The following is a 14,597-nucleotide window of genomic DNA, read 5'->3' as shown; positions in this document are numbered from 1 at the left end:
CTGTAGTATGTTTTTCCACTTTAATTTTTGCCTGACTCCAAATCCAGGCCTCCATTGGTTAATAAATTTGATTTCCATTGATGATTTTTGTGTGATTTTGTTGTCAGCACATTCAACTTTGTACAGAACAAAGTATTCATTATATTATATATCATATATATATTATAAGAATATTTCATTAATTTAGATCTAGGATGTGTTATTTGAGTGTTCCTTTTATTTTTTTGAGCAGCGTATATATATATATATATATACACACACACACGTGTGTATGTATATATACACACACACACACACATTTTTTTACATGTATATATATATACACACACATACATGTGTGTACATTATATATACATACACAAAAAATGTGTGTATATATACACATACATATGTGTATTATATATATATATATATATATATATATATATATACACACATATACACACACACACACACACACACACGTTTTTAATATGTATATATACACACACACACGTGTGTGTACACATTATACACACATACATACATTATATATAGCAAAGCACTTTCCAACAGAAAGATTAAGGATATTTATGGGCTCAAAAAAAATGCAGGCAACTGTACTCATCCAGTAATTTTGAAAATATATGTGATGGCCTTTTATTTTGCTTCATGTAATGTGGAACACATTGTGGAACTGAACAATGTACTTGAAATGCATTGCACAAATAAATAATATGCCCTTACTCATTTTCATACACCTTCTATACTCTAATAAAAGTAACACTAAAGAGTTGAACATTGACTGATTAAACTATTTAATTAGATTCAAAACAAAGCTACTTTAAATTAACAATTCATATCTTCAGAACATAAGTGGCTGTGTCAGATGCATACATGTGCCACAGCTGTCGATAGAGGTCACTCCCTTGAACAGCAGCCACCACTAATGAACAAATTGCTTGTTCATTGTTTTACAGGAAAGGAGATGTCTTGCTGTAATTTCTAAGTAAATGGCTAGGCCAGCACCACTAGCATTTAGCTATTCTCACCTCTCAGCACCAAACACTGATGGTTATTAATGGCTGGTGTGGATTTGGCAAAGAGTTGACAATTGCCACTAATAAGAATCAGATGTCAATGACTGGTGCCACCTGCACTGGTAAATACAACTACTGAGAGTGAGATGCATATAGCTTTTGATGGCTGGTGCCACTACCTCTTGCAAATGCCACTCCTGAGCAGGAAGATGCCGATGGCTATCTATTCCAGGTGCCAATGAGAGATCACTCTAATTAATAAAAATGAACAGCAACAAAAACACAAAACCTACATTGCTCATGTGATGTTTAACAAACTTGCTAGTAAATTACCTTGAAAAACATAAATGCTCATAAGCTGATGAGCTGTATCATGTGTGCTAGGAATGGTGAAAACAGCACAAAGCACAGGTCAGTAGGCCTCCAGGACCAGGGTTGAGAGAAAAATAAATAAATAAATAAATAAATAAATAAATAACTACAGACTTCATCTTCCTAGTCTTCAGACACTTACTCAGCACTTCTCACAAGTTTTGACTGCCAACTGTTGATTAATGATGTGCTGCCAACTAATATAGCCAAGTGGCCAGTATGCAGTGTCACAGGTTTAATCACTAGAGTTGTTTGTATGTGTCTGTTTCGATTTGCACAATGTGCTACTGCATCGTAGGTGCCACTGGCAAGCACCACTAATGTACAACCCCAATTCCAATGAAATTGGGACGTTGTGTAAAACATAAAATAAAAACAGAATATGATTATTTGCAAATCCTTTTCAACCTATATTCAATTGAATTCACTACAAACACAAGACATTTAATGTTCAAACGGATAAACTTTGTTGTTTTTGCACATATTCACTCATTTTGAATTTGATGTCTGCAACACGTTCCAAAGAAGTTAGGACAGGGGCATGTTTACCACTGTGTTACATCACCTTTCCTTTTAACGACACTTAATAAGCATTTGGGAACTGAGGACACAAATTGTTGAAGCTTTGTAGGTGGAATTCTGTCCCATTCTTGCTCGATGTACAACTTCTGTTGCTCAACAGTCCGGGGTCTCAGTTGTCATATTTTGAGCTTCATAATGCTCCACACATTTTCAATGGGAGACAGATCTGGACTGCAGGCAAGCCAGTCTAGCACCCGCACTATTTTACTATGAAGCCACGCTGTTGTAATGTGCAGAATGTGGCTTGGCATTGTCTTGCTGAAATAAGCAGGGATGTCCCTGAAAAAGACGTTGCTTGGATGGCAGCATATGTTGTTCCAAAACCTGTATGTACTTTTCAGCATTAATGGTGCCTTCACAGATGTGCAAGTTACCCATGCCATGGGCACTAACACACCCCCATACCATCAGAGATGCTGGCTTTTGAACTTTGTGCTGATAACAATCTGGACAGTCCTTTTCCTCTTTGGCCTGGAGGACACGACGTCCATGATTTCCAAAAACAATTTGAAATGTGGACTCGTCAGACCACAGGACACTTTTCCACTTTGCATCAGTCCATCTCAGATAAGCTCTGGCCCAGAGAAGCCAGCGGCGTTTCTGGGTGTTGTTGATATATGGCTTTCGCTTTGCGTGGCACAGTTTTAACTTGCACTTGTAGATGGAGCGATGAACTGTGTTCACTGACAATGGTTTTCTGAAGTGTTCCTGAGCCCATGTGGTAATATCTGTTATAGAATGATGCTGGTTTTTAATGCAGTGCCGCCTGAGGGATCGAAGGTCACGGGCATTCAATGTTGGTTTTCTGCCTTGCTGCTTACTTGCAGAGATTTCTCCAGACTCTCTGAATCTTTTAATATTATGACTGTAGATGATTAAATCCCTAAATTCCTTGCAAATAACCGTTGAGAAACGTTGTTCTTAAATTGTTGGACTATTTGTTCATGCAATCGTTCACAAAGTGGTGAAACTCACCCCATCCTTGCTTGTGAATGACTGAGCTTTTCAGGGATGCTCCTTTTTAACCCAATTAACCTGTTCACCTGTGGAATGTTCCAAACAGGTGTTTTTTGTGCATTCCTCAACTTTCCCAGTCTTTTGTTGCCCCTGTTCCAGCTTCTTTGGAACATGTTGCAGGCACCAAATTCAAAATGAGTGAATATTTGCAAAAACCAATAAAGTTTATCTGTTTGAACATTAAATATCATGTCTTTGTAATGTATTCAATTGAACATAGGTTGAAAAGGATTTGCAAATCAATGTATTCTGTTTTTATTTAGGTTTTACACAATATCCCAACTTCGCTGGAATTGGGGTTGTATGTGGCATCACACAACAGTTATCGATGGTAGTTGCCATTTGCAGAGTGGGACCTCTAGATATATGCCATTTCTGGATGTCAGAGTACTTTCTGCTGCCAGATGCCTAAAGAGTGTAATGAATCAAATTCAACCTCTTTAAATACTTACATGAGGTGCAGTGAGCAGGCAGGCAGTGCCACACTCGTAGGCCTCTCTGAATCGACCTAGCTCTCTGAGGCACAGTGCTTTCCTGTAGAGCGCTCTACGGCTGCCCTCTGAAACGCACAGAGCACTGTCACAGTCCTGCACCCCTCGCTCATACTCACCCTGAGCAAGACAACAAAATAAAACTGTCAGGCACAGTTTCAGCACTATTCTAACACAGTCACCCAACACTGTGGGCATTCTGCAAGCAAAGACATAAAGATGCATTTATTTGTGAATTTCTCTACCAGCACTTCAAACTCAGGAACATCTTTCCATCAAGACTTTCACATACATTGTAATTGGACACATTGTTTTGTTTGGCTTTCCCTACTTTTCAATAGCATCATGACTATCAAGATTTGTGGAATGGCAGATTAAACCAGTCATGTATGTTTCCACATGTTTCCATATGTTTATAGTTTTTTGAAATATTTCAAATACTGCAAAAGAAATTTATCTGCTAAAATAGAAAATGATCTTAAAAACTTTGCCTATATTTTTAAAATCTTACTGCCATTTCCATCATCTACATTATCAAATACTTCAAAATATTATTCCACTTTCTTATGAAGTCCCTTGAATGGAAACCTGTTCACTGGTACCTCTGCATTTTGCTGCAATGATTCAACGTCAGAAGTTGATGTAAAGTGTTAAATTAACTGACACACAGAAGACGAAAGAGCGTACTTACAAGGTTGTAGTGTGCAGCTGCTCTGTTAACATACAGACTCTCCAGCAGTTCTGGAGGAATCACCAGTGCTTCAGACTGGGCATACCGGGCCACATTAACACCCTCACTGTAGTGTGCTGCTGCCTGCCTCCATTCTCCATCCCGAAACACTGTGTTACCTTCATCCAGCAAATTGCACACTAACTGAGTCAAAAATGCCTAAAAGAGCATAAAAGAACAAGAGATAAAGATTCAATTTGTGACTTTAATAAATTAACTTTACATTAGATGCACAAACACCAATTAAAGTTGCATACGGGACATACTGACCTCATAACCTTCAGAATCAGGAAAAGGCAAAGATGACCTACAGCAACAAGAAAGACAATTACAAAAGTCATATTAGACGCCAAGTTTATTCCAAATCAACATCCATGTAGTAACGTATTGCGTGCACTAAAAAAGGAAACAACACAATGACTTACTGAATGAATCCCAGGGCTTTGTCAATTTCCTCCTTGCGTTTCTGTCTCTCTGGATCCATCGCTGCAATTTAGAAAAGAGCAGCAGTGATCAAATATGACACAAATAGAAACCTAATTACGAATACCGTTACAAAAACAAAACAATCGCAGGGTCGCTGGCGTCTTAAGTGGCATTGTTTCGCTCTAACGTTCGCGTTGGCTTATAACTTGTTAGCTAAGTGGTCCAACAAAAATGACTCATTCAAGAAAACGTTGTGGTCATCTATACATTTAGTGAAAGAAATGCACTATGCTTACTATGCAAGTGAAAGAAATGCACTATGCTTACACGAATTGGCTCAACTACATTAGTTGTAAGGCCTGTTTTTTTTAAAACCGAGCTGTTCCCAGCAAAGCCCCGCGCTTGCCTGGGGAAAAGGCCGTAAATATGGAGTTAGCTAGCTAACTAGCTAGCTTAGCTAACCTACGGACCAAATACTCCCAGAACAAGTAAAACGCCCAACATAAAACGGAATTCATCCGTTTCGTATGACTCGCTTTTTGTTCATGTTAAGTGTCTACGTAGCTAATATTGATAAATGAAAGCCGCCATCAGCAGCCATAACCAGCAAAAAAGTTAACTAAAACGTTATTTGATGCTTATTTGCCCAACTAGGAGCTAACGTTAGCCGCTACAGCTAACGGCATTTAGTCAGCGTTAGCTAGCGATCTAGCTAGCTTACCGGCTAACTCAGCTGTAAAGTTATGTCAACTTCGGTTTGTTCACGGATTTATTAAATCCATAAACAAACGCACTGCGCGTTAGGTAGCTAATGTTGATTAAAATAGTGGCTTGTTTTTGTGCACGTTCACTTACCCGCCTCGCTAGCTAGTTTATAGGGCAAAATCGAGTTCACTCCTGGTCTGTTTTTAATTTAATCCCTTGGAAAGTGGTGCTGCAAGAAAATCGCTCGATTTTTTTTGTTAGTCTTCTAAACTCATGATTTCAAAAATGTCCGTTTTCCCCCCCAAATTAGAGTTGCTAAATCTGGACGGAACATGTGATACTTCCCAGTTGGTTTGTCCAAGTTGCGCTCAAGTTTAGTAGGCCGCTGGATCGCCTTCGGGGTCCTAGAGCCTGACGGGTCCACGGTTACGGGTTGAACGTTAACGGCAGCATTCCGTCCAGTAACAACAGTTAGAGGACGCTGTGAGGTCTCAGCGGGGGGTATTTAGCTGCCGAGAGGTGTGTTAGAGGTTTGATATTGGATATCCAGCAGGTATTCACGTCACCCTCCCTATTGTTCACTAATATCACCTAAAATCTAATTTTTGAAATTACATTTTCAAAATCACAATGAAACAGAACAAAATAGAATCCTAATACAATCCTAAAAAATCCCAATTTTTCCATTTCACTCAGCTCAAAATAGTAGTCATCAAAATAGTCAGAATTGCTACAGCAGGCACCAAGGCCTTTTCTTTTCAGTCATATTGCACATTTTCAAAATTTGTAAAAACTGGTGGATTCAAAAACCTGCTTGAGAAGTGTGGGTACTATTTAAAAATGTTATACGTTCACAGAGATAAGGAGCCTGTTGGTCGTGATAATGTGAAAATCAATAACTAACGTCAAAGTTAATTCATTTTAACAGATTTTTGATTACACAAACATGCATGTAGTGGACTGGCAAATTGCTTTGTCAAACATTACAACACATTCCTGTTTCTAAACATTTTTCCAACATAACTTTTTGAAACTGTATCGTGCTTTGTTAAGCCACTATTATATATTTGATGCTATGTACATACAAAGTTGCATGAAAAAATACAGAACTAACAAAAAAACCTGCTATAACTTTACTGGGGCACACCACACAATCCTACTGCAACAAATGTAAAAATGCTTCTATGATACATTCATGTGACATACAAATGTAAAATCACTTGTAATTTATTAAAACACATCTTTACACAACTACATCCTTTAATTTGGGCAGATATGGACTGGCTGAATTTTAAGTGTTTTAATAAGAAATAAATAAATACTGTGACACATTCACATGACTTACATACTGCATTATTGGGCTTATGTAAATGTTTTAATATATTTCATTTTGATTTTATTTAGACAAGGACATTTGGTCTCTGGAAATCTGTTGCATTGTAATTCTAATAGCTTGAATCTTTAACTTCCCACCTAGCAAAATACCTTTGTTAGATCTGTATCTGTATAAAGCCTGTACTTCAAATTACACTGGCAGAGAACATTCTGCTCTGCAGCATCAGAGCATTTATAGTATGCAAATAAACTACATTTCCATCAATCCACAGCATTTACTGTGGAGTTCCTGAGAAACTGCAATCTAACATGACAGAGATCTAAAATTGCATGTAGTGCACAAAAACCCATCTGACAAATATACTACACTTAGTTTGCTAAGACATGCTTTGTTTGAATTTTAAGAAATTAGGTACTGTTACACATCCATTTGAAATATAGATCTAGGGACACATTTGACAAAGACTTTGTTGAGTTTTTAAGCAATTTTTATAAGCATAAACTGCCTCCCAATGACATACAGGTCTAAAATTATATGTATTGTACAAAGACATGTCTGACAAACATGCTACAACTTTTAGTTTAGTAAGATATGCTTTGATGGAATATACACAAAATGTTTCAATAAAATTCAATCAAAGCTTTATTTCTCAAATCTGTATATCAAAAAGGTTTGTGACAGCAGTGCTTTTTATTTATTATAATAAAAATCCTCCAATTTAATTTATTCTTTAACCAAAGTCTATTGTAAGTTTATGATACTTGTCAGTGTAACAAACTATGGTGGCATCATAGATGTGCTGAGCAGATTTATTAGAGACAATCTGATACTCATTGTCATCAGAACCTGGAGTCAGTACACAGATAAGCAGGGGCAACGAAACACAAATGGTCAGAATGAGCAAGTTCACAAAACAAGAACGAAGAGCATAGCTAATACACTAGGAAATTTGCAAGACATCATACATCAAAAGACCAAAAACACAGGCAGTACTGTGCAAAAGCCTTGGACACTTAAGCAAATTGGTTAAAAGGTTTTATCTTGGTTGTAAGTATGATTTTGCTAGTAATATCACAATATAACATTAGCATAAATACTCCAATACAGTAAAATATAAAATATACCAAGAAATTCTTGTAATCAAAAATATGATTAAGATATTTGATAATTAAGTCCCTTTTCTTCAATGACTATTGCAAAATGTTTAAAACCACAGACCAGCACTCCTGATTTAACACACTAGGGGCTTAAGTAGGTAAACCCATTGTTTGGGTTTACAAGGCAAGGCAGAAGACATGGTCAAAAGATAGGCAAAAGGTTCCAAAACATAAAGCAAAAAGTCCAAGTCGACAGTACAAAAGAGGCAAGCAAAAACAAAGAAAGATAAACAGGCAAAGTTTGGATAATCAGCAATAACAACCAGAATAAACACTCAGTAAGTTCACAAAGAAACAATACCTCACTGACTACTACTAAAGCCCAGGCTTATATATTATCTAGTAAATACATGTGACACAGAAACAGAGGTGATCCCTCTCAATAATCAAGGGATTGGGAAAACTTTGCAACCGGGCGTTAGAAGTCATGTGATCCCCAGTAGTATTCTGGGTCAGTCTCGGAGTCCGAATCAGGAGGAAGCTGTGAGGTCACATGATGACCTGGCATCCCAGTCCAGGTGTCTCAGTCAGCAGGGTGTTGTGGCGATAACACAGCAAATTGCCATGGAGACAACCTTGATTGGGTCCCAGGCAGAGTCTATCAGCAGGAATCCGGGGAAGGGATAAAAGAGTGTCTTGCTGCAATGATCTTCTGGAGGAATTTGATGTTCCAGCAGTGGCCTTGGCCAAGGCCAGTGCTGATACGGGGAGCCAAAAGCAGATTAAGAAAAGGGTTACAGGCTTCGGGCAAGTAGCCGCATTTTCACGTCAACTCACCAAGTCCATTTTGGCCACCCAAACGATCCATTTTCCTTTGCAAAGCTGCCAGCTTCTCCTCGATGTTATCCAGGGTGCGACTTACGGTCACGGTCTGAGTGTTGACAGCTCTGCCCACCACGTCAATCATGTCGGGCAGCTTTAAGGGGCCAAGCACAGCTGTCCTCATTCCTCGAATTTTGTGATAAACCAGGGCAATGCCTAATCCATTTAGCAAAACTCCTGTAATCATGGTTCCGAATAGGTAGACGTCCTCAATATTCTCCACGGAAAGAGCCGCCAGGTACACGACTCGCCACCTCTCCCATGCATCCATCATGTAGCCAGCTGCAAACCTTCCGACAGGACAGGCTGGTTCCCCCGAACCCAGACTTATCGTCAAGAAGATGGTGTTAATTGCGTTGAGAGACCATTTGATCAAAGCCATTTTTCTTTAGTGTGAAGAAGAACAGCGCGGAGAGAGCCTCTGAATAGAGAGCGTAGACAATAGACTAAACACAACCGCAGAAGCAAAGCAGGAGAGATAAGGGAGAGGAGAGGGAAAAAATGTGACCGCCTTCGTTGAGAGCCAAAAGAGAAGAATATCCAGTTATCCAGAAGTTATCCAGAGGATAGACTAAGACACCCCAATACACTCGAAGAAGGCAGTCCAAACTTGAGAAGTGAACTGGGGTCCTCTGTCAGAGACGATATCTTCAGGGACCCTGAAGATTCAAAATACCTGTTGAAATAGAGCTTGTGTGGTTTAAAAGTCACTGGGAAGGTTGGAAAAAGGTACAAATCTGACTCCTCTTGAAAATCTATCTACCACAATACCGCTATTCTGGGAAGTCCATAACAAAGTCAAGTGCTATATGGGACCATGGCCTGTTAGGCACTGGCAAGGGCATTAGTTTCCCAGCTGGTAGAGTTTTAGGAGTCTTACATTATGAACAAATCGAGCAAGATGATACAATAGCATGAATGTCCTTCAACATCGACTCCCACCAATAACACTGTGCAAGAAGCTTGTGGGTTCATGTCTCTCCAGGATGCCCCAGTATCAAGGAGGAATGTGCCCAGGTGATAAGTCGAGTATGGAAAGGTTCAGGTATGTATAGTTTTTGATGAGGGCATTGACTGGGTACCTCAACCTGGAGCAATGCCTGTTCAATTTCTTCATCAATCTCTGACCGATGATAAATCTGACTGACGATATGTGAACATCAGTGGGTAAGATGCATTCTGGCTCCTTGGGTATAGATGTGGGGCTACTTTCTTGGTAGTTCCTGAACAGTGCATCTGCTTTGGTATTATGAAAACCTGGTCTATAAATTATATTGAAGCAAAATCTAGCAAAGAAAAGGGACCATTGACCTCAGCGAGCATTTACTCTTTTGGCATTACAAAGATACTCCAGGTTCTTATGGTCTGTCAATACAGTAAAGGGATACTGCGCTCTCTACAGCCAGTGTCGCCATTCTTCTAAGGCTAACTTAACAGCCAGTAATTCTCAATCTCCAATACCATAGTTTCTTTCCACCTGGGCTAACTTATGGGAATAAAATGCAACAGGGTATAACTTCTGAGGGGACCCAGTCCTTTGAGACAACACTGCCCCTATTCCGGTCTCAGAAGCTTCTACTTCTACTTCTACTTCTACTGTAAAGGGTAAATTGGGATTGGGATGTTTTAGGATGGGGCAATAGTGAATGCTTCCTTGAGGTCTTTAAAGGCTTTTTCTGCCTGTGTGTTCCATGTTATCTTTCTGGACGACCCTTCTAACAGAGAAGTGAGGGGAGCAGCAATGCTGCTGATATTTCTAATGAACCTACGATAAAAGTTGACAAAGCTGAGGAACCTCTGCAGCTCCTTTACCGTAGTGGGTGTGGGCCACTGAACTACCGCATCAACCTTGTGGTCATCCATAAATATCCCTTGAGAAGTGATATATCCCAGGAATGCTATGGATTGCAAATGAAATTTGCATTTTTCTCCTTTAATAAACAAATGGTTGTCTAGGAAACAGATCAGACTTGTTTACCATGTGTCTCTAGGTCTGGGGAACACACTAGGAAGTCATCTAGATAAGTAATAACATTTTCCTAATATGTCCAAGTACATCATTTATAAATGCTTGAAACACTGAGGGGGTAATAGAGAGTCGGAAGGGTGTCACTTGGTATTCATAGTGTCCCCTGGTGGCCACAAATGCGGTCTTCCTCTCGTCTCCATTCTTTACTTAGACAAAATTGTAGACACAATTTAGTAAAAGTATCTAGCTCCTTAGAGCTGTTCTAAAGCTACTAGAAATAATGGCAGAGAATAGAGGTATGGCTTAGAAATCTGGTTGAGTGCTCGCTAGTCAGTGCAGGGAAGTAGACCACCATCTTTCTTCTTAATGAAGAAGAAACTGGAACCTATAGGGGAAGTGGACGGATGTATGAAACCTTGCTGAAGAGCCTCTTCAATATATACATCAAGGGCGTATTGCTCTTCTTGGGTTAGGGGATATACTCGGGACTTAGGGAAAAATGGATCTTCTGTGAGCTCTATTGCACAATCATAGGGTCTGAGGCAGCAACATAGTAGCTTTCTGTTTATTGAAAACATCTCCTAGATCTACACACTCAGGGGTGATGACAAAAGTGGTATCGGCATCAGGACTTTCTATGGAATTGGACCGAATGGACATGGAAGGGGTGGTTAAACAGGATTGTACGCAATACTCTTGACAAAGACAAGATATTTAATGTTCAAACGGATAAACTATATAGTTTTTTGCAAATATTCGCTCAGTTTGAATTTGATGCCTGCAACACTTTCCAAAGAAGTTGGGACAGGGGCATGTTTACCCAAAGGTGTTACATCACCTTTCCTTATAACAACACTCAAGCATTTGGGAACTGAGGACACTAATTGTTGAAGCTTTGTAGGTGAAATTCTCTCCCATTCTTGCTTGATGTACAACCTTAGTTGCCCAACAGGCCGGGGTCTCTGTTGTCATATTTTGCGCTTCATAATGCACCACACATTTTCAATGGGACACAGGTCAGGACTGCAGGCAGGCCAGTCTAGTACCAGCACTCTTTTACTACGAAGCCACGCTGTTGTAACACATGAATGTGGCTTGGCATTGTCTTGCTGAAATAAGCAAGGACATCCCTGAAAAAGATGGCAGTGGCAAAAAAGTTGGATGGCAGCATACGTTGCTCCAAAACCTGTATGTACTTTTCAGCATTAATGGTGCCTTCACAGATGTGCAAGTTACCCATGCCATGGGCACTAACACACCCCCATACCATCAGAGATGCTGGCTTTTGAATTTTGCACTGATAACAATGCGGACAATCTGAAATGTGGACTCGTCAGACCACAGGACACTTTTCCACTTTGTGTCAGTCCATCTCAGATGAGCTCGGGCCCAGAGAAGCCGGCGGCGTTTCTGGGTGTTGTTGATATATGGCTTTCGCTTTGCATGGCAGAGTTTTAACTTGCACTTGTAGATGGAGCGATGAACTGTTCACTGACATGGTTTTCCTAAATGCTCCTGAGCCCATGTGGTAATATCCACTACAGAATGATGTCGGTTTTTAATGCAGTGCTGCCTGAGGTATTGAAGGTCACAGGCATTCAATGTTGGTTTTCTGCCTTGCCGCTTACTTGCAGAGATTTTCTCCAGATTCTCTGAATCTTTTGATGATATTATGGACTGTAGATGATGAAATCCCTAAATTCCTTGCAATTGCACATTGAGAAACGTTCTTAAACTGTTGGACTATTTGCTCACGCAGTTCACAAAGTGGTGAACCTTGCCCCATCCTTGCTTCTGAATGACTGAGCCTTTCAGGGATGCTCCCTTTATACCCAATCATGACCTGTTTCCAATTAACCTGTTCACCTGTGGAATGTTCCAAAACAGGTGTTTTTTGAGCATTCCTCAACTTTCCCTGTCTTTTGTTGCCCCTGTCCCAACTTCTTTGGAACGTGTTGCAGGCATCAAATTCAAAATGAGTGAATATTCGCAAAAAACAATAAATTTTTTTTATTTGAACATTAAATATCTTGTCTTTGTAGTGTATTCAATTGAATATAGGTTGAAAAGGATTTGCAAATCATTGTATTCAGTTCTCAGTTGTACACGAAAGCTTTCTTAAGAAAAACCTTGGAAAGTTTGTTAAGAGTAACGCTAAGAATGCTCTCACATGCAGTTCTTGAAAAAATCTTAACAAGTTTTCATATATTAGCTAATCTAGTCTTATTTTTCAAAATTCCTCCATCCATCCATCCATCCATTATCTTCCGCTTCTCTGGGGTTTGGGTCGTGGGGGCAGCATCCTAAGCAATGAGGCCCAGACCTCCCTTTCCCCAGCCACTTCCACTAGTTCTCCAAAGGGGATTCTGAGGCGCTCCCAGGCCAGCTGGGCGATATAGTCACGCCAGCGTGTCCTGGGTCTTCCCCGGGGTCTCCTCCCAGGTGGACTTGCCTGTGACACCTCCCGAGGGAGGCGTCCAGGAGGCATCCTAACCAGATGCCCGAACCACCTCAGCTGGCTCCTCTCGACGTGAAGAAGCAGCGGCTCTACTCCGAGTCCCTCCCGGATGATCGAACTTCTCACCCTATCTCTAAGGGAGAGCCCAGACACCCTGCGGAGGAAACTAATTTCGGCCGCTTGTATTCGCGATCTTATTCTTTCGGTCATTACCCAAAGCTCATGACCATAGGTGAGGGTGGGAACGTAGATCGACCGGTAAATCGAGAGCCTTGCCTTATGGCTCAGCTCTTTCTTTACCACAACAGACCGGTAAAGAGCCTGCATCACAGCTGACCCAGCACCAATCCGCCTGTCAATCTCCCGCTCCCTTTTATCATCACTTGTGAACAAGACCACGAGATACTTGAACTCCTCCACTTGAGGCAAGAGCTCATCCCCGACCCAGAGAGGGCTCTCTGCCCTTTTCCGCCTGAGAACCATGGTCTCGTATTTAGAGGTACTGATTCTCATCCCGACCGCTTCACACTCGGCTGCAAACCGATCAAAGTTCATGGCCTGATGTCCCCAATAGGACCACATCATCTGCAAACAGCAGCGATGTGACCCTGAGGTCACCAAACCGGACACCCTCCATCCCCTGACTGCGCCTAGAAATTCTACCCATAAAAATTATGAATAAAATCGGTGACAAAGGGCAGCCCTGACGGAGTCCAACTCTCACTGGGAACAAGTCTGACTTACTGCCGGCTATGCGAACCAAACTCCAGCTTTGTTTGTACAGGGCCTGAATGGCTCGTAGCAAAGAGCCATGTACCCCGTACTCCCAAAGCATCTCCCACAGAAAACCCCGGGGAACACAGTCGAATGCCTTCTCCAGATCCACAAAGCACATGTGGACTGGTTGGGCAAACTCCCATGAACCCTCCAGAATCTTAGAGAGGGTGAAGAGTTGGTCCAGTGTTCCACCAAGAAGTTAAGCTTCTTAACTACCTTAGCGACTTCGGCCTCAGTAATGGACAAGCCTATTGCCATGTCCCCAGACTCTGCCTCCTCACTGGAGAACGTGTCGGTGGGATGGAGAAGGTCCTCAAAGTATTTCTTCCAATGACGTCTTCAGTCGAAGTCAGCAGCACACCTTCTCCACTATATACAGTGCTAGTGGCACACTGCTTTGCCCTTCTGAGTCACCTGACAGTTTGCCAGAATAATTTCGGAGGCGACTTAAAGTCACTTTCCATGGCCTCACCAAACTCCTCCCATACACAGGATTTTGCCTTGGCGACGACTGAAGCCGCTGAACACTTGGCTTGTCGATACCTGCCAGCTGCCTCTGGTGTCCCACAGGCCAACCATGCCTGGTAGGACTCCTTCTTCAGCTTGACGGCATCTCTCACCTGGGGTGTCACCACCGCCCCGACAGGCACCAACTACCTTACGGCCACAGCTACAGTCAGCCACTTCAACAATGGAGGAACGGAACATGGCCCATTCTGAGTCAATGTCCCCCATC

The 14,597-nt window shown here is 41.2% G+C and overlaps 1 protein-coding gene across 3 annotated transcripts in view; it reads right to left on the bottom strand.

Annotated features, from left to right (window-relative positions):
• Positions 1-5,790, bottom strand: part of zc3h7bb (zinc finger CCCH-type containing 7Bb) — a 37,058-nt gene extending 31,268 nt beyond the window's left edge. For 2 of the 3 annotated variants that reach the window (XM_037544158.1, XM_037544160.1), the window contains exons 1-5: positions 5,493-5,790; positions 4,637-4,697; positions 4,482-4,518; positions 4,173-4,370; positions 3,443-3,601 (exon numbers count right to left, since the gene is read on the bottom strand). In XM_037544158.1, the coding sequence (XP_037400055.1) occupies positions 3,443-3,601; positions 4,173-4,370; positions 4,482-4,518; positions 4,637-4,695 (453 nt within the window). In that variant the 5' untranslated portion in view covers positions 4,696-4,697; positions 5,493-5,790. The remainder of the gene's footprint in view (positions 1-3,442; positions 3,602-4,172; positions 4,371-4,481; positions 4,519-4,636; positions 4,698-5,492) is intronic. The other variant, XM_037544159.1, reaches the window with a different exon arrangement.
• Positions 5,791-14,597: the final 8,807 nt, after the last annotated feature.

The sequence above is a fragment of the Pygocentrus nattereri genome, chromosome 13 (genome assembly GCF_015220715.1).
Source record: "Pygocentrus nattereri isolate fPygNat1 chromosome 13, fPygNat1.pri, whole genome shotgun sequence".
NCBI lineage: Eukaryota > Metazoa > Chordata > Actinopteri > Characiformes > Serrasalmidae > Pygocentrus > Pygocentrus nattereri.
This window is presented reverse-complemented; position numbering and strand designations above follow the sequence as displayed.